The sequence below is a fragment of the Theropithecus gelada genome, chromosome 20, assembly GCF_003255815.1.
Source record: "Theropithecus gelada isolate Dixy chromosome 20, Tgel_1.0, whole genome shotgun sequence".
NCBI classification, from domain to species: Eukaryota; Metazoa; Chordata; class Mammalia; order Primates; family Cercopithecidae; genus Theropithecus; species Theropithecus gelada.
In genome coordinates this window covers 27,540,078-27,561,344 of record NC_037688.1, presented here as the reverse complement: position 1 = coordinate 27,561,344, position 21,267 = coordinate 27,540,078, and the positions used below count along the sequence as shown (strand labels likewise).

Below are 21,267 nucleotides of genomic sequence, written 5' to 3'. Positions count from 1 at the left end.
TATTCTAAAATTTATTATTAGCAATGATTTAAATGTCTATTTTTTGATGCTATAATGGTAGCATGAGATACAAAACTGGTATATTAAGATGTATCTTCCCTTTTATGAAGTGCATTGGCTGGGGGACCTCTGGAATGGGCCTGGAACTATAGCTTAAATATTTTTTTTTTTTTTTTTTTTTTTTTTGAGACGGAGTCTCGCTCTGTAGCCCAGGCTGGAGTGCAGTGGCCGGATCTCAGCTCACTGCAAGCTCCGCCTCCCGGGTTCACGCCATTCTCCGGCCTCAGCCTCCCGAGTAGCTGGGACTACAGGCGCCCGCCACCTCGCCCGGCTATTTTTTGTATTTCTTAGTAGAGACGGGGTTTCACCGTGTTAGCCAGGATGGTCTCGATCTCCTGACCTCGTGATCCGCCCATCTCGGCCTCCCAAAGTGCTGGGATTACAGGCTTGAGCCACCGCGCCCGGCCTATAGCTTAAATATTAATAATAAGCTTAAGCAGTTCGATTACCAGGCTATATTCCCCAAGACCGTTCCAAGTGCCTTGAATCATACTACCCAACCTGACCAGAGTATATTATAGGATACAGCTTAAAAATCTCCAGGAGGATAAAGCTACTCAATTACAACCACTGCACTCTTCTCTTAGGATTTAGCTGTCTGACAATATAAAGTCTCAGAACTTCTTAAGGGCTATGAGATTGTCAGAGCACTTCTTTCTTAAACTAAGTTCAAGCTTCTCATTAGAAAATACCACCCAGTGATCAATAAATTTTGCTTTTCTAAATTAAAAGAAAACTAATTAGAAAATTTGAATATGACAAGTTGGCACAAGGACACAATTCTCTTTTAGACTGGACTTTAAACATCTTTTTTTTCCCCCCAGAAATAAGGGCTATTTTAGGTTTACAAACCAAATTTCCCAAGCAAAATGAAAAATTATTTCCCACCTCCTACCACCTCCATTTTGAGTAGTTAGTTCTAGATTTGTACCTAGAGGCAACATATAGCAAGATTCTACCACTCCACTATATCTACTTTTCCCCCTTGATTGCTTTTCTTTCTTCTTTTTTGTCTACCTGAGTCTGCACTGGCACTCAGTGGTAGCTACTGCTACTGCTAATGACAATCTTCTGAGTTGAGCACATAGCCAAATCCTGATTTAAAAGTTTACTACCACTTGGAGGCTCTATGGAAAGAGTCTTCAGAAAGCATAGCTGTTAAATTTCTTAATTTGATACCGAGAAGAAATCCTGGCTATAAAGCTTTTAAAAAGGCACATGGTATATAAGTTGGATAGCTCCCTTCATAAATTTTTTTTGTTGTTATTGTTAGTCAATATGCTGCTGAAAGGCCAAGTGTGGTGGCTCATGCCTGTAATCTCAGCACTTTGGAAGGTTGAGGCGGGCGGATTACTTGAGGCCAGGAGTTCGAGACCAGCCAGGCCGACATGGTGAAACTCTGTCTCTACTAAAAATACAAAAATTAGCAAGGCATGGTGGCACATGCCTGTAAATCCTAGCTACTTGGGAGGCTGAGGCACAAGAATCGCTTGAATCCGGGAGAAGGAGGTTGCAGTGAGCTGAGATTGCTCTACCGTACTGCAGGCTAGGCAACAGAGCAAGACTCTGTCTCAAAAAAAAAAACAAAACTGAAAGTAAATATTTTCATCTAAAAATATATTTGCAATTTTCTTGTCTTCAACTTGCCTCACAGCCATTTGGCTAAAAACCTAATTCCTATGAAAACTGATTATTTTGATAGAGGGGAAAGTGCTCATTTAACTTTTGACATTCCATGTTTTATTATTCTACCTGTTTGAGAAATGAATCATTTATTCATGAGTTCTTTGGACCTATTTTCACCTAAATTCTAATACCAATACAATTCCCCTAACCACCAGATTTTTATTTTATTTTATTTTATTTTATTTATTTTATTTGAGACAGGGTCTCTCTCTGTTGGTGGGTGTGCAGTGGTACAATCAGGCCTCACTGCAACCTCCACCTCCTGGGCTCAGGCAATCCTCCCACCTCAGCCCCACAAGTAGCTGGGACTACAGGCACACACCACCATGCCTGACTAATTTTTTAAATTTTTTTGTAGAGACAAGAGTCTCATTATGTTGCCTAGGCTGGTCTTGAACTCCTGAGCTCAAGCGATCCTCCCTGCTAGGCCTCCCAAAGTGCTGGGATTATAGGCATGAGCCACCACACTCGGCCTACAACCTAATTTTGACTGAGACAAAACTTCAGATCATGTACAGGGCAGGCATTTAAAAGTAATCTAAGAATATCCCATAGAACATTTTTAAAACCATTGGTGTTATCTTAAGTTGATCCTGTAATAGTCAACTACTATTCTTGCTTTTGAATTTCATTAGATCATGAGCTCCATGAAGGCAGATGTTATCGCCTGTTGCACAGTAGGTAATCAACAAATGTTTGCTGAGTGAATGAAGAAAAGAATTAATCTTACTTTAGCTTTATCACTGTCAATTTAGTTTGTTGTGGATTATTTGGTTAATCCTACAAAAATAAAAATATGGGCCAGGTGCAGTGACTCATGCCTGTAATCCCAGTAATATGGGAGGCGGAGGCAGGTGGACCACGAGGTCAGGAGTTCGAGACCAGCCTGACCAACATGGTGAAACCCTGTCTCTACTAAAAATACAAAAAATAAAATAAAATTAAAAAAAAAATAGCCAAGCGTGGTACAGGGCACCTGTAAATCTCAGCTACTGGAGAGACTGAGCCAGGAGAATCACTTGAACCCAGGAGGCAGAGGTTGGAGGTTGCAGTAAGCTGAGACCATGCCACTGCACTCCAGCCTGGGCAACAAAGCAAGATTCCATCTCAAGTAATAATAATAATAAATAAAAATAAAAATATACAGTCTGTATTTTTCTTTTTAAAAATATTCATTCATTCATTCATTCACTCATTTATTCAATTAGAGGCAGGGTCTCATTCTGTTACCCAGGCTGGAGTGTAGTACCTGCAGCCTCAAACTACGGGATTCAAGTGATCCTCCCACCTCAATCCCTTGAATAGTTGGGATTATAGGCACTAGCCACTGTTCCTGGCTTATATTTTTATTAACATTATTTTTGGTCTAAAAATTTCCATGTTTACAGACAAGATTATATTATAATTCAATTAGAAATTACATATAAATAAATATATCACCTATACAGTTACTGCTTAACAGATCTACAATTTTTCTTAAAATGTATTTAGATAGTAATGCTTATTATCTTCTCCTCCTTTCTGGAAAGTGAGACTAGGTAAAGTAAGTTGAGCAAGACTCTTTTATCTATCCTCAGCTGACCACTGACAAGTATGTCTACTGGTAAGACAAACAGTAAAAGGACATTTTAGTCTAATGCTCATGCAAAGATATAAGTCTTTCTACTGTCATATGCACAAAGGTCACAGAGGTTAATTTTATTTATGTTCCAATCCTTTTTTTTTTTTTTTTCCAGAGTCTCACTCTGTTGCCCAAGCTGGAGTGCAGTGGCTCAATCTGGGCTCACTACAACCTTCGCCTCCTGGATTCAAGCGATTCTCCTGTCTCAGCCTCCCAACTAGCTGGGATTACAGGCACATGCCACCATGCCCGGCTAATTTTTTATTTTTAGTAGAGACAGGGTTTTGCCATGTTGGCCAGGCAGGTCTCAAACTCCTGACCTCAGGTGATCCACCAGCTTGGCCTCCCAAAGTGCTGGGATTACAGGCGTGAGCCACTGCATCTGGCCTTGTTCCAATTTTATCTAAGTCTAGTCCCACCAAAAACAGTCCAAAATGTCTCCAGGCCAGACATTAAGTTTGTCAGATATGTTCCATCTTGTTAATTTAATAATAATCTTCTAGTCAACTTCAATTTAGTAGTACATTATAAATGAAAATATCAGATTAATTTTTTTCTCCTCCTCATTAAGAATTAATTTGCTCTAAGAACATCAAGCTGGCGTCAATGCATTACAATCCAACACTTGCATTTTTTCTCAAGTAATCTCTATTTACCAAACTATTTCTCATATGTGATTTATATATATTTTTTTAGGTAGAGTTTTACTCTGTCGCCCAGGCTAGAGTGCAGTGGCATGATCGCGGCTCACTGCAATCCCTGCCTCCCGGGTTCGAGAAATTCTTCTGCCCAATCTCCCGAGCAGCTAGGATTACCGGCACGCACCACCACGCCCAGCTAAATTTTGTATTTTTAGTAGAGATGAGGTTTCACCATGTTGGCCAGGCTGGTCTCAGATTCCTGACCTCAGGTGATCCACCCACCTCAGCCCCTCAAAGTGCTGGGATTATAGGTGTGAGCCACCATGCCCAACCTGATTTAAATTTTTTATCAAAAAGGTACATAAACAAAACAAATTTCTGCTTTGTTTTGTTTTTGAGAGTCTTGTTCCTTTGCCCATGCTGGAGTGCAGTGGTATGATCACAGCTCAATCCAGCTTCAACCTCTTCAGGTTAAGCAATCCTCCTACCTCGGTATCATGAATAACTAGGATGATAGGTGCATGCCACCATGCCCGGTTAATGTTTATAATTTTTTTTTTTTTTTTTTTTTTGAGACCGAATCCTGCTCTGTTGCCCAGGCTGGAGAGAGCAGTGGTACAATCTCGGCTCACTGCAACCTCCACTTTCAGGGTTCAAGCGATTCTCTTGCCTCAGCCTCCAGAGTGGCTGGGATTACAGGCACATATCACCATGCCAGGCTAATACTTTTTGTATTTTTAGTAGAGATGGGGTTTCGCCATGTTGACCAGACTGGTCTTGAACTCCTGACCTCAGGTGATCTGCAAAGCTCAGCCTCCCAAAAGTATTGAGATTAAAGGCATGAGCCACCGCACCTGGCCTATTTTTTTTTTTTTTTTTGAGATGGGAGTTTCGCTCTTGTTGCCCAGATTGAAGTGCAGTGGCACGATCTCGGCTCACTGCAATCTCTGCTTCCTGGATTCAAGCAATTCTCCTGTCTCAGCTTCTCGAGTAGCTGGGATAACAGGCATGTACCACCATGCCTGGCTAATTTTGTATTTTTAGTACAGAATGGGTTTTTCCATGTTGGTCAGGCTGGTCTTGAATGCCTGACCTCAGGCGATCAGCCCGCCTCGGCCTCCCAAAGTGCTGGCATTATAGGCGTGAGCCACTGTGCCTGGCCTGTTTTAATTTTTTTTTGGTAGAGACAAGAAATCTTCTCACTGTGCTGCCCATATCTGTTCAGCAATAACTATAGATGATGCATTTAATTATTAGCCAATGGATATCTATCATCTCAAATTTCTGGACTCAAGTAATCTTCCTACCTTCATCTCCCAAAGTGCTGAGACTATAGGTGTGGCCCACCGTGCCTGGCCTAACTTTCCTTTTTTTTTTTTTTTGAGACAGGGTCTCACTCTGTGACCCAGGCTGGAGTACAGTGGCATGATCTTGGCTCACTGCAACCTCTGCCTCCCAGATTAAAGAGATTCTCCTGACTCAGCCTCCCGAGCAGCTGGGACTACAGGCACCTGCCACCACCCCTGGCTAATTTTTGTATTTTTAGTAGAGACAGGGTTTCACCATGTTGGCCAGGAAGGTCTTGAACTCCTGACCTCAAATGATCTACCTGCCTCGGCCTCCCAAAAAGCTGGGATTACAGGCATGAACCACTGTGCCCGGCCTCATATACTTTTAATATTGGGGAATTAAAAAAACAAAAAACAAAAAAACAAAACTCCTCCATTCCAATGTACTTTAAAATATATATAAACATATTCAACAAGAAAAATATCAAATTGGAAAACAAGTCTCTACATTTAGTAAAGTTAAACACGTATTTATTTCACAATATGAAAGATACCCTGCAAAGTATTGTAAGTACTTAAGAGAAAATAAAACAGTAAGGTGTGCTAGAGAAAACATACAGGAGCACCTAATTACGATTTTTGAGAATAATCTACTTGGTACCTTTCATGGCCTCTTCAAAGGAGCAAGGTCTTGCTGGACTAGATATTTCCTTCTTCACATTTACATTCAAAGCACCAGCTGCTGCTATTAAAAAAAAAAGATTAATGTATTTATCTACATTTACTCATCCTAAAAACCTTGTATCTTAAATTCTTTAATTAGAATATCTTGTCACACAGTATCATTTAATTATTTGTTTAGCAGAAATTCTAGTTGAGGTAAATTTCTATCCTCTAAATTCTCCAATCTCCAAGTGGGCAGAGCATGCGATCACTTAGCAAAACAAAACCAGGCGGGGTGCAGTGGCTCACATCTGTAATCCCAGCACTTTGGGAAGCCAAGGTGGGTGATCACTTGCGGTCAGGAGTTCAAGACCAGCCTGACCAACATGGTGAAACCCCATCTTTTTTTTTGAGACAGAGTCTTGCTCTGTTGCTCAGGCTGCAATACAGTGGCGCGATCTCGGATCACTGCAACCTCTGCCTCCTGGGTTCAAGCAATTCTCTGCCTCAGCCTCCAGAGTAGCTGGGATTACAGGTGCCTGCCACCACTCCCAGCTAAATTTTTTTGTATTTTTAGTAGAGACAGGGTTTCACCATGTTGGCGAAATGCCCAGCCTAATTATCTATTTATTTATTTATTTATTTTTGAGACAGAGTCTCGCTAGGTCACCCGGGAGTGCAGTGGTATGATCGTGGCTCACTGCAACATCTACCTCCCAGGTTCAAGCCATTCTCCTGCCTTAGCCTCTTGAGTAGCTGGGATTTCAAGTGCACGCCACCATGCTAGGCTAATTATTTATTTATTTTTTGAGATAGAGTTTCACTCTTGTTACCCAGGCTGGAGTGCAATGGTGCAGTCAAGGCTCACTGCAACCTCCACCTCCTGGGTTCAAGGGATTCTCCTGCCTCAGCCTCCCGAGTAGCTGGGACTACAGGCGCACACCACCACACCTGGCTAATTTTTGTATTTTCAGTACAGACAGGGTTTCACCATGTTGGCCAGGCTGGTCTCAAACTCCTGACCTCATGTGATCTGCCCATCTTAGCTTCCCAAACTGCTGGGATTACAGGCATGAGCCACCGCACTGGCTGCCAGGCTAATTTTTGTATTTTTAGTAGAGATGGGGTTTCACCGTGTTGGCCAAGCTGGTCTCAAACTTCTGATTTCAAGTGATCTGCCCACCTTGGCCTCCCAAAGTACTGGGATTACAGGCTTGAGCGCCCAGCCTACTATAACAAATTTAAACTATAAATTTAATGGGCCTAAGAATATAAATCAGTTCTAAAAACTAAAGTTTAATAAATTACAAATAAATTGGTTCTTGCTTCAAATGATTACATATTTTATTTGAATACATTTTAATTTTTTTTTTTTTGCTTTGAAACAGGGTCTGGGGCTCTGTCACCGAGGCTAGAGTGCAGCGGCATGATATTGGCTCACTGCAACTTCCACCTCCCAGGCTCAAGCCATCCACCCACCTCAGTCTCCCGAGTAGCTGGAACTACAGGCGCACGCCGCCACGACAGGCTAATTTTTATATTTTTGGTAGAGATGGTGTTTTGCCATGTTGCCCAGGTTGGTCTCAAACTGCTGAGCTCAAGCAATCTGCCCACCTCAGACTCCCAAATTGCTGGGATTACAGGCATGAACCACCATGCTTGGCCTTAATTTCTACTTTTCTTTTTTCTTTTTCTTTTCTTTTTTTTTTTTTTTTGAGATGGAGTTTCGTTCTTGTTGCCCAGGCTGGAGTGCAATGGCGTGATCTTGGCTCACTGCAACCTCCGCCTCCCGGGTTCAAGCAATTCTCCTGCCTTAGCCTCCTGAGCAGCTGTGATTACAGGCATGCCCCACCACACCCAGTTAATTTTGTATTTTTAGTAGAGACGGGGTTTCTCCATGTTGGTCAGGCTGGTCTCTAACTCCCGACCTCAGGTGATCTACCCGCCTTGGTCTCTGAAAGTGCTGGGATTCCATGTGTGAGCCACCACGCTCGGCCAATTTCTATTTTTCAATATATTTATTTTATATTTTCTAATATGTCAAATGATATAACGAAAATAAAGAGAGGAATTTGTACACATCTCCTGTGGATGAAGTTAAATAATTTATCTTAGTATGTTTCATAGTAGGTCCAACAAATGATTTATAGGCAATTGAATGGAAAAAAAATACACATAAAATATTTATGCATGACATTAATTCTAGTAACAATAGATTTAAAAATATAAACTAATCCTTGAAAAAATTTAAATTTATATTTTAAAATCATGTTATTAGTAATTTTTAAATTCTTCTTATTCTTTTTTTGAGATAGGGTCTTGCTCTGTTGTCCAGGCTGGAGTACACTGGCCTGATCACAGCTTACCGCAGCCTCAACCTCTCAGGCTCAAGCGATCCTCTCACCTCAGCCTCCTGAGTAGCTGGGAATACAGGCACATGCCACCATGCCTAGCTTAGTATTATTTTTTCTTTGTAGGGATGGGGGGGTGTCACTATATCGCCCAGGCTGGTCTCGAACTCCTGGGCTCAAGTGATCCTCTTGCCTCGGCCTCCTGAAGTGTCAGGACTACAGATGTGAGCCACCTCACCCAACCGTAATTTCTTTTTAGAAAAAAAAGATGTTAAATATTACATCCCCATTTATTATAGAAATCACCACTGTGGAGTTACAGCAAATAATGTCTAGTGTGATTTCTGTGTCTGAATAGGCTGAGGTAAAAAAAAATTTAAGATGTTTTAATGGCTAAGCAAAGCTTCAGAGACTATCAATAAAACAAAGGTTTTATGACTCTGGAAAGTATCTAAGTGCCTGAGAGCACACACATTTTGATTTGGGGCAGTATGGCCCCATTGGGTGTTAGAAGGTCTGTACCTGGAAGAATGTGTGGAACTAGGATACGTTCACTTGAGCCTTTGCCTTGACCCTACCTTTCGACCATGTAACAGGCACCCAGGATCCCTAGATTTTCTTTTTTTTATTTTTTTTTGAGATGGAGTCTCACTCTGTCACCCAGGCTGGAGTACAGTGGCGCAATCTCGGCTCACCGCAAGCTCCGCCTCCTGGGTTCATGCCATTCTCCTGCCTTAGCCTCCCGAGTAGCTGGGACTACAGGTGCCCACCACCACGTCCGGCTAATTTTTTGTATTTTTTAGTAGAGACGGGTTTCACTGTGTTAGCCAGGATGGTCTCGATCTCCTGACCTCATGATCCACCCGCCTCAGCCTCCCAAAGTGCTGGGATTATAGGCATGAGCCACTGTGCCCGGCTGATCTCTAGATTTTCTGTACAACTATCCTAGATTTTGTGCGCACTCTTAGGCATATTAGATGGAAGCACTGATTAAGGTATCAAAAGGCTTCCAAGTATAGGATGGAGCCAAAAAATGTCAAAAGAAGGGTGGCAGGTAGGGATGCTTTCTCCTCATGCTACCACAGCCCAGCTTAGAATTCAAAGCAGTTTGAAAATTCTAAATTCAAATTTAGCCTTTCAGGTTGTTATGAGGGTATTTTGGTCAAAATAGTATAGGAGGTATATTTCACTTAATGATTTGTTAGTTTTATTTATAACTTTTAAGTATTTCAATAAATAGTATTAACAGTCACCACTTCTACTCCAACCCATAAATATTAGGATGGACCTTGTTGTGGCTGCTATAATTATACACTAATGAGTAATCAAATATTTAACAATAGTCCCTAAATGAACCACAATAGCTATTAGTTTGCCATACTGAGATAGGCCAAATTTTCTGTGCCCAAGTTTTCCTGAAATCATATTCTCTCTCATGGACACTTGAAAAGACTATCCTATTTCATAAAATACAAAAAAGTAAAATTGTGGCTCATGCCTGTAATCCCAACGTTTTGAGAGGCTGAGGCGGGCGGATCACTTGAGGTCAGGAGTTAGAGACCAGCCTGGCCAACATGGTGAAACCCTGTGTCTACTAAAAATACAAAAATTAGCCAGGTGTGATGGTGGGCACCTGTAGTCCCAGCCACTTGGGAGGCTGTGGCAGGAGAATCGCCTGAATCTGGGAGGTGGAGGTTGCAGTGAGTCGAGATCATGCCATTGCACTCTAGCCTGGGTGACAGAGCAAAATTCCATCTCAAAAGAAAAAAAAAAAGGAAAACTGCGGGAAGGCTAATTAGCTGTATCACAGAGGCAGAAGCTAAGGCATTAGATTGTATTAGAAAGTTTGCATACCTTGTATTTCTTCAAACAAGGTTTTCTAAGAGTGATTGCTATCTGTAACATACAAAATATGTGGGGAAAAACTTGAAAGAGCAAACATATGGTAATGATTGCCTAAGAATGGCCAAAATTAGGCAATTAGTATAGCCTTTGAAGTAGAATAGTTAAAAGCTGTTTATTCAGCAATTTATCAAAGGGCAATTTTTACTAATTAGCATTTATCACTAAGAAATGAGGATTCTTAATGTTGATGCTAAGTACTTCAAAGTCCTGAAGTCTCTATAATTAATCAATAAAAACAAAGAAACAAGTGAAGACAAGAAAATCTCAGTGTTTTCAGGATAGCAAAACCTTTAAGGCTATTCCTGACATAAACACCTTTCCCTTCCAACACAACTGATGCAGAAGCTCATCAGGAAAAAAATCCTATGTATTAATTATACCATCTCTCTTCTCATGTTTGTGCAAGCTCCTGCAAAACATTAAATGTCAATATTTAGTAACTAACAGTTACTAAAATGCTTTAACTATCATTAATTTTCTTTCCCCCCTTTTTCTTTTTGAGACAGAGTCTCACTCTGTCGCCCAGGCTGGAGTACAGTGGCGCGATCTCAGCTCACTGCAAACTCTGCCTCCCAGGTTCACACCATTCTCCTGCCTCAGCCTCCCGAGTAGTTGGGACTACAGGTGCCCACCACCAGGCCCGGCTAATTTTTTTGTATTGTTAGTAGAGACGGGGTTTCACTGTGTTAGCCAGGATGGTCTCAATTTCCTGACCTCATGGTCCGCCTGCCTTGGCCTCCCAAAGTGCTGGGATTACAGGCGTGAGCCACTGTGCCCGGCCAACTATTAATTTTACATCAAATTTCCTTAGATGTTTGAAGCCTTCCTAGAAAGGAAACAATAAAATATTTGGTCTTTGAGAATAAGCCAATCTTCTTTCTCGTATTTTTGTTGAAGCCAGGATATTATTTCTAAACTTTGCCTTTTTGGTCCAAAGTTTTTACACATGATCTTTAATTCTGAGACAAATATCAAGGTTTTTTTATTTGTTTGTTCTGTTTTTTGACAAAATCTCACTCTGTTGCCCACACTAGACTACAGTGGCGTGATCTTGGCTCACTGCAACCTCCACCTCCTGGGTTCAAGAGATTCTCCTATCTCAGCCTCCCACGTAGCTGGGTCAATAGGTGCCCACCATCATGCCTGGCTAATTTTTGTATTTTTAGTAGAAAGAGGGTTTCACCATTTTGGCCAGGCTGGTTTTGAATTCCTGGCCTTAAGTGATTCGCCTGCCTTGGCCTCTCAAAGTGCTAGAATTATAGGCGTGAGCCACTACTCCAGGCCTTCAAGAGGTATTTTAACAGTGCTGTACTGTGGCATACCTTTTGCAGCAAATTAGTAGAAAATAATGCTGCAAAATTCAGATATGATTAAAAATAAAATAGGCTGGGAGTGCTGGCTCACGCCTGTAATCCCAGCACTTTGAGAGGCTGAGGCGGGCAGATCACCTGAGGTCAAGAGTTTGAGACCAGCCTGGCCAACATGGCAAAACCCTGTCTCTACTAACAAAAATTAGCCATGCATGGTGGTGCATGCCTGTAGTGCCAGCTACTCATGAGAGGCTGAGGTAGGAGAATCGCTTGAACCTGGGATGCGGAGGTTGCAGTGACCTGGGATCACGCCACTGCACTCCATCCTGGGCAACACAAGACTCCATCTCAAAAAGGAAAGAAAATAGGAAATAGAAAAATTAAGTGATATAAAGCAATTAACTTAAACTAGTTGTAATTCTGTCCTAGCTACTGTTTTCTTCACTTTTTGATGCCAGGGCTTTCTTTCTCTGTCACCTTTCTTTACTTTCTACCTCACTGGATCTTGAACTATATGGAAATAACATACTAATAAACTACAGATAGAGAAGAACTGCTAATTCTGAAGTATGCCTGAGACTAGATTGAACTGAACCAATGGTAAACATGGCAGAAGCCAAGCCTAGGTCAATGGAGCATGCAAAGAGTTTCCATTTCCAAAATGTTCTCCCCATTTCTGCCAAAAGGAGGCTTTTTTCTTTTTTCAGGCATCTAAATGAATGCAGGCAAACTTGTGAGACACTTCATAAACAGATATCTTCTAAACTTTTAACATTTTAGGGTCGGACGTGGTGGCTCACGCCTGTAATCCCAACACTTTAGGAGGCCAAGGCAGGCAGATCACAAGGTTAGGAATTTGAAAGCAGCCTGGCTAACACGGTGAAACAAGGAGAAACCCGTCTCTACTGAAAAAACAAAAATTAGCTGGGCATGGTAGTACACGCCTGTAGTCCCAGCTACTCAGAGGCTGAGGCAGGAGAATAGCTTGAACCCAGGAGGCGGAGGTTGCAGTGAGCCAAGATCATGCCACTGCACTCCAGCCTGGACGACAGAGCGAGACTCCGTCTCCTCCCCACCAAAAAAAAAAAAAAAATTAGCTCCTCTAATTTCTAAAATATCAGGTTTTTGTTTCGTTTTGTTTTCTGTTTTTGAGACAGTCTTGCTCTATCGCCCAGGCTGGAGTGCAATGGCACAATCTCAGCTCACTGCAACCTGTACCTCCCGGGTTCAAGCAATTCTCCTTCCTCAGCCTCCCCAGTAGCTGGGATTACAGGCGCCCATCACCATACCCAGCTAATTTTTTTGTGTGTATTTTTAGTAGAGACAGGGTTTTACCACGTTGGCAGCCTCGTCTCAAACCCCTGACCTCAAGTGATCCACCGGCCTCGGCCTCCCAAAGTGCTGAGATTATAGGCGTGAGTCACCGCACCCAGCCTAAAATACCATTTTAACACAACCACTTAAAGTTATATTTAAAATATTTATCAGGTATTATGGGGCAATATAGAAAGAAAAAAATATTTATTCACCATCAGTCTTTGATGAGATTTTTTATTTTATCACTTGTCACTCTAGTTTATCTCCTGTCTCAAAATGTACCCTATAAACCAGCCAAACTAAACTGTTAGCAATTTCCCAAAGTTGTCACTTTCATGTTTCTGCACATAAGTAGTAGTCAATGCATGGAAATTCTTACGGAGGAGTAACCTGTAAGATAGTTTCAGAGAATCTGACTTCAGAGCATTACTGGCTTTTATTATTATAATGTAAGGTAGAAATGATTCCTTAACATAAGAGTAAAAGCAGTATTTGGTGGCTGTCTTCTTAGAAAATAATGCCATTTCCAAAATAAACTAACATTAATTCATCTTAGTGAGCAACTTTCTTTTTGAGATGGCTAGTCTTCTTCATATTCTTTCAAAAAACTGGAAATTAACTATTCGTTTTAGTTCTGAATTTTTCATTTTGACATACCTGGGTCTGGAGTGTAAGTGAATGGTTGAACATCATGAGATCTTCCAGCGTTCGTCACTACATATATTCCCACTGACACAGGCAAAGTTATATGTTGGTCATGATAGGGGGGAACCTTCACAATAAGATGATTCTAATGTAAAGAAAAGTACAGAGTTGGAAAAGAAGCAACATTTACATTTAAAATTTTTTAATTAAGTATATTTCCTGTTAGCTGTAAAGTTTAAAAAGTGATTAAAATAAAATAATCTGTTTTAAAGCTCAGGTGCACAGGCATCAGGATATTAATCTTAACACTGCTTTAAAGGTAAAATCCAAGTGTTTTACAATGGCTTACAAGGTCAAGATCCCTGCCCTGTCAACTTCATCTCGTTCCTCCTCTTCTAGTTCACTATACTGTAGCCACACTGACCTCAGTCCCTTCTTTTAACATGCTAAACTCAGTTTTACCTCAGATTCTCTATACTTGCTATTCTCTTCAACTGCAATATTCTTTCTTCACCTCCTCAAATGGTGAGTTCCTAACCCATTATCAGGTCAGATACAAATGTCACCTCAGAGAAGCCTTCCCTGATCATCCTATTTAAAGCAAAACCCTTCCCCAACCTTATAATATAATATTGTTTATCTCCATAACAGCACTTATCATCACCCCTGAAATTACCCTATTTGCTTGTTTTTTGGTCTCTCTCCAAACACAAGAATGTAAGCTCCATGAGGATCTAGGTTGTTTTGTTCTTCACTCTGTCTCACTTGTAAAGAATAGTATCTTACATAAGGTACATACTGAATAAAAGAATGAATACATTATTAGAAAAAAATATGCCCACCAAGGGCAAAGTCAGTTACCATATGTTCTGTATAACCTCAATGTGAGATGTATTTCACAATGCAGTTCGCTACTCCTAACAACATAATTCTCATTTTAAGTCAAACTGGATTCAGTTTATCCACATCTCAGTAAACCAAAGATGTTTTTAGTTGCAATAGTGGCGGAAGCATTCTTATAAGAGAAAGGTAGAGTTCTTAATGTTTCACCAGTACTTAACTCAAGGGGACTATATCTTCTTAGAGGGTAATATGAGCCATATTTGACTTTTTTTCTTCTTCCCTAGTACATTATTATAATGGTAGGGGATATCATAGGGCAGTGATTATGCTTTTTTACTAATGATCTGATTTGTAGGAGGCCGAAGCTGACAGCTGAGGGTGATGTGAGTTTGATAACATTTAAAATTTAGTTAGACTATATAGTTTGTTGACTCAGTTGAATAGAAAACATGGGACAAATTAGATCAAGGTCAAGGTTTCCATTTCTGAGAATTTAATTTGTTTCTGAGCCATCTTAAAACACTCTCTGAAATACAGTCACATTACAAATAAAGAACTAGGCCGGGCGCAGTGGCTCACGCCTGTAATCCCAATACTTTGGGAGGCCGAGGTGGGCAGATCACCTGAGGTCAGGAGTTCGAGACCAGCCTGGCCAACATGGCGAAACTCCATCTCTACTAAAAATACAAAAAATAAGCCAGCTGTGGTAGCACACACCTGTAATCCCAGCTACTCGGGAGGCTGAGGCAGAAGAATCGCTTGAACCCGGAGGGTGGAGGTTGCAGTGAGCCGAGATCGCACCATTGCACTCCAGCTTAGGCAACAAGAGCGAAACTCTGTCTCAAAATAAATAAATAATAAACAGAACTAGCTGGGAGGCTGAGGTGGGCGGATCACCTGAGGTCAGGAGTTTGAGACCAGCCTGACCAACATGGGGAAACCCCATCTCTACTAAAAATACAAAATTAGCCCGGCGTGGTGGCACAGGCCTGTAATCCCAGCTACTCGGGAGACTGAGGCAGGAGGTAGAGGTTGCGGTGAGACAAGAGCGCGTCATTGCACTCCAGCCTGGGCAACAAGAGCATAACTCTGTCTCTAAAAAAAAAAAAAAAGAACTAGCTTCTAATTTACGGCATTAACAGAATGCCTCCTAAGTTAGCCATCTCAAAAAAACCACATTTTTTTCAACGAGGTGGAAAAACATGTACAAATATGCATACATCCACAGTTATGAAGCAGGAGCTAAATCTGAATACATACAAGGTCATAAAAAAATGCACTGGTATTGATCCAACTTCTAAGAAACAGAGTTACTGAATCTTGTCTACCCTCATTTTTACTCTGTTGTTTAAACACTACAACTATGTCACAGAAACAGTCTACCTAGAGTTAAGGAGATGGGTGAAGGAAGAGCCTGTGAGAGCTTCCACTCTTAAAATTATTTGGCAAACTCCATAATTCAAATTATTCTTTTGAATAAAAACTTGTTTCTTGGCAATTAGTAACAGGATTAGTGTCTACAAATCAGATGCATATTTTATCAAAATACTTTTACTCTACTTGCTTTGGAGAGCACATTTAAGTAAAACTAATTTTGAAAGCTTTAAAAAACCAAATGAACCTATTTTGCTGCTAATTCTTCAAACTTCCTCAATCTGAATCTAGAAATTCTACAACTGATCTCAATTAAAAATTCAGTAAACTGTGACTAGTGATCAAAAGTTATTTTTAATACCCTCTCATAAATTAGAATCAATTAAATATCACTGAGCTAGGAATACAATACATACAAAACATACAAAAGGTTGGGAGGCCTTGGGAGCAGGTATAATGCTCTTCGGGATAAAAAGAGGAAAATAATTGAATTTTAATTTCTTAGAAAAATCTGCTTAGATTCAAAATAGCTTTTTCCCTAGCAGATAATCTTTTTCAGAGTGTACCAGCAATGGTGCTAGATATCTTTGATTCTTCTATGAGATACTTTTTCTTTTGTCACATTAATTTTACAGTTGGGAATATATATAATTAGACTATCTACAATTAGACTTAACCAAAGACCCATTACAAAATTACTCTTAGAACCAACTTGAAAAACATAACCTCCAAGCTTTCACATCTTTGTTTAGTTGTTCCCACAGATTCTTGTGAGGATCTTTTTTTTGTACTTCTTTCAAGAATTTTCTTTCCACATTTATACCATCTTCCCTTGAGCTATCCTTTTATGTATATTTGTATATATAGATTGAATATCCCTTTATATACATATTTTAATAGGTAATCAATGTTATATATAACTCATCTAAAAAGGGAATAGATATAATGAACGACCATGTACCCATCACATTTGGTATACATGAGCACGAGGTATACTATGGACCACAAATATTGAACAAAGAATTGTTTTCCCAGATTTCATTAGTCTCAATATTTATAATATTTTATATATATATATTTTTTGAGATGGAGTTTCACTCCTGTAGCCCAGGCTGTAGTGCAATGGCGTGATCTCAGCTCACTGCAGCCTCCGCCTCCTGGGTTCAAGTGATTCTTTTGCCTCAGCCTCCTAAGTAGCTGAGATTACAGGCATATGCCACTACACCCAGCAAATTTTTGTATTTTTAGTAGAGACGGGGTTTCACCACATTGTCTAGGCTGGTCGCGAACTCCTGACCTCAGGTGATCCACCTGGCTCGGCCTCCCAAACTGCCAGGATTACAGGCATGAGCCATGTGCCTGGCAATATTTATAATATTATAACAGAAAAAGTGTAATACCTGACGAATTGATTTTGGGTTTGCAACTGAATGGCTATTACAATCTTTCATAATTGCAATTTGTGAAATTATCTTTCAAAGGTCTTTTCTACTATACCATCTGCTGGGTATTTTTAAATATTGTAGAGATTCCCTTTCAACCTTTTTTGTGTAGGTCTAATATTTCTTTACTGATCACATCCGAAGTGTCTTTTCTTTTTTCTGTTTGAGACAGGGTCTCACTGTCACCCAGGTGGAAGTGCAGTGGTGGAATCAGGGCTCACTGCAGCCTCAACTTCCTGGGCTCGAGTGATTCTCCGACCTCAAGTGATTCTCCGACCTCAGCCTCCCAAGTAGCTGGAACTATAGGCATGTGCCACCATGCCTGCTATGTTTTAAATTTTTTGTAGAGATGGGATCTCACTATGTTGCCCAGGCTGGTCTTAAACTCCCAGCTTCAAGCAATCCTCCTGCCTCTACCTCCCAAAGTGCTGGGATTATAGGTATGAGTCACCACGCCCAGCCTCAACACATTTTCTTCCCCCTAATGTTTACTTTGTGGGTTTTCTTCCTTTAATATAATCTCTAGAATCAATTCTCTAGGATCTCAGCTCTGATTCTACTCAAAGAAAAGGCTTCCAAGAAAACCCCTTTAGAAAAAAAAAAAAAACCCTCTCTCTGAAAAAGATAAAAATGAACAAAACCACAGAATTAATGACAGATTATATTATGATTTAGTTTGTTTACATACTTGCTTGCAAAAACCCCAGGACCTCTAGATATAGTCACCAAATAAGGATATAATTCCTTTCCATTCCACCACGTCTTATTTATTATTATTACTAGTCTTTAATCTACTGTAGCTGGCATAACTGCCCTGAAAAAAAGTGTTTTAAAAATATAACTACCCCATGCCTCAAAGGGAAAGAGAGAGAGAGAAAGCAAAACGGAGGTTGGGAGGGAGGATAACTTATGAATATAAAGTTCTATACAAAATAGCAAGTTAATACTATAATTTGTTGGGGCTATTTCATTGATATTTTGTATAATTTATAAGGCAAGTCTCTCAATCTCCAGAAATAGCCTCCTTATCTATAAATCTTTATCTTAAGAATGACAATCATAATAGAGCATTACGAGCAAGGGAGTCTACATTAATCTAACCAATTTGTCAAGAAACAAAACATGTCCATAGCATACAAAAGTACTGCATGAATAAATTAAGTTTCAGTTAGGATTAAAACTCTAGATATTTAAAGACCTGGCTGAAATTAGGGTTTGAAGTATCGTCAGAAAGAACAAATGAACCTTACTTAGACCACACAGTCACCCATCTTTTTCTTCAAGGTGAATAAAATGAACTAACAAGTTTTTCTTGTGTATCTATTAAGTGTTTGGTATTACAAGGAACACAGAAGAATTATAATACATTGCCTCTAACCTCCAGGAGTACTCCAGAGGAAGCTATTGTTGGTTCATGGGAGTGGAGATGGTCTGATCAAATAATATAAGAAATAATAAAATGTTAGAGTCAGAGGAGTCTCAAATAATCTAATGAAAGCACTTATCTTACAGATCAGAAAACTGGGGCACAAAAGTGATTTGTCTTACTTAGTTAACACAGATTGCTAATGACAAAGCAGGTATTAGAACTTCAATTAAGACTAGTCTGACAGTAAACCCTAGGAGATATTGCCCAATGGTCTGTGTGACAAAGGAATGTTTGTTAAGTCCCACTATCTCTTTTCCACAACATGTAGTAGCATAAGGCCAGAGGAAAACTTGCCACATAGCATTTGTCTAGGTATATAGGAATCTCCACACTATACGATATTGTGTAGGAAATAATTAACTTTACCCAGAGAGAGTTCTGGTCTTTACCTTTGGCTGCTAGGAGGTAATCTCTAGGTTCCTGCAATGTCTTGTGTGACAGTGGTATTTACTTGAGAGCTTTGGTCACTGGACAGTCTAACAATGTAATTTATAACAGGCTTTGGAACACACCATATCAATTCCAACCTCGTAGTGAAGACCAAAGGTCAGCTGCATGGGCAGTATATAATCAGGTGTGAAATAATAACTCAGGACACCAAAGGCTCGGGTGAGCTTCCTTGGCTGGTAATTCTCTAAGTATTGTTATTATCACACATTGCTATGCCAATATGGTAATGCCTTTCTGAGGATGACAGAAGGTTGGTGCCTGGGACACTCCTAGACCTTGTGTTATGCATCTTTCCCTTTAGCTGATTCTGATTTCTACCCTTTTGTTGTAAAACTATAGGCACTAGGCTGGGCGCAGTGGTTCATGCCTGTAATCCCAGCACTTTGGAGAGGCCGAGGCAGGCGGATCACAAGGTCAGGAGATGGAGACCATCCTGGCCAATATGGTGAAACCCCATCTCTTCTAAAAATAAAATAATTAGCTGGACATGGTGGCACGTGCCTGTAGTCCCAGCTACTCAGGAGGCTGAGACAGGAGAATCGCTTGAATCAGGGAGTCGGAGGTTGCAATGAGCCGAAATCGTGCCACTGTACGCCAGCCTGGCGACACAGCAAGACTCTGTCTCAAAATAAAACAAACAAACAAACAAACAAACAAAAACGATAGGCACTAAGTATAGCACTTTCCAGAGTTCTGTGAATTGTTCTAGGAAGTTATCAAATTCAAGGGGACGGTGGGAAAACCACTGTTTGAGCCACTTGTTCAAAAAAAGAGGGTGGCCTGGGGACCTTTGAACTTGTGTCTGGTATATGAAGTGGGAGCAGTCTTGGCTGTGCCCGGAGCCTTGAGTCTAGCAATATATTGGATATATGTTTTAAATTTTATTAGGTTTTTAAAAATACACAAAGGAATAAAAAGTAAATTTTAAAATGACAAGGGAATTATAAACTTTCTGGATAAAGTGGCTATAGATTGTCCAAGTTTTGCCTCTTCTATTTTTCTACCTTCCTTCATGTGTTCTTTTCTTTCCCCATCAGCTTCTTACACTAAATTTTAGGCTTTGGGTAATTGACACATTAGCTTGTTCCTGTTTCTCTCTTCTCTGTCTGTCTTCGGTCTATACCTGTACATACTACTACCTCTTCTGCATGTGCCCTTCTAACTTGCTTATAAATTTGGCCTTCTGTTAGTCTCAGTCTCAGTTTCTATGGGTTTGTTCCTGTCTACTCTAAATACTAATTCCTAAGTCAGGTCTTGATCCTTGTTTTCAAGTTTTCATTGTTACCTGGAAAACAATACATGGTAAGGTCCTACAAATACAGACTCTTTAATATTAGTGTGATGAGTGTTTCTAAACCCAAGAAGGTTTAACAATCATAAAGCACCTGAAACATAACAGATTCTCAAAATACTGGTTTCCCTTTTATTTAACTATATAGTAGATTAAGATTACGCAAATCCTCAGAGAAAATAAATATCAGGAAATAAATATTTTGTTTATTAACAACGGAAACATTTGCTAATGCTCAACTTTTTAAAATAGAGGTGGTCATTTTTAGCATTAGGAAAAAAATTCTAATTCAGTTAAAGAAACTCAAGAAAGAAACTTTAAATGATTCACATCAATCCCACAAGAAGAAGAAATTTAATCTACTGATTCAGGAAAATTTCAGAACAAAACTGAATTGCTCAGAGAGTGAACAACCAAATTATAAAAAAGCTTAAATTATACCTGATGAAATAATTCCATGTCAATTTCAGCTTCTGACTTCCAAGAGTTTTCATCTGATTGAAATAAAAATAGTGATTTATTAAATTTTTGAACTTTTTTTTACTCTGTAGCTATGACTATATCCATATAACAAAGTGAAAACATGCAAATATCTGTACCACAAATATGCATACTTACCAGAAACATTTTCTTGGAAAATAACTTTAGTTCCTTTCAGAAAGTTCTTGCCGATTAAAAACACTTCTTCTTCTCCTTTCACTGAACAGCTATGCAAACTTTTCTTCAAGATTTCTGGCACTCCTGCTGGCTGAGCTGTGGAGATACATATGCATTCTATAACAAGAACCACCACAAGTTATTTCTTACTTAAAATCAACCTGCAGTCATCCAGTTCTATGAGCTGTCTTTTTTGAAAGAGGGGTAGTAAATATTTTTACAGTAACACAATTATCTGGAAAGGCTATAATTCTAGCTCCATTGACATCAGGCTTGGCCACGTGACTGGTTTG

At 39.9% G+C, this 21,267-nt stretch overlaps 1 protein-coding gene across 4 annotated transcripts in view; it reads right to left on the bottom strand.

Moving 5' to 3' along the window:
- The window catches only part of NFAT5 (nuclear factor of activated T cells 5), a 132,913-nt gene that overhangs the window by 6,973 nt on the left and 104,673 nt on the right, over positions 1 to 21,267 (bottom strand). For 3 of the 4 annotated variants that reach the window (XM_025371415.1, XM_025371417.1, XM_025371418.1), the window contains 4 exons: positions 20,936 to 21,070; positions 20,759 to 20,811; positions 13,501 to 13,633; positions 5,959 to 6,042 (listed from right to left, as the gene is read on the bottom strand). In XM_025371415.1, coding sequence (XP_025227200.1) covers positions 5,959 to 6,042; positions 13,501 to 13,633; positions 20,759 to 20,811; positions 20,936 to 21,070 — 405 coding nt within the window. The remainder of the gene's footprint in view (positions 1 to 5,958; positions 6,043 to 13,500; positions 13,634 to 20,758; positions 20,812 to 20,935; positions 21,071 to 21,267) is intronic. The other variant, XM_025371416.1, reaches the window with a different exon arrangement.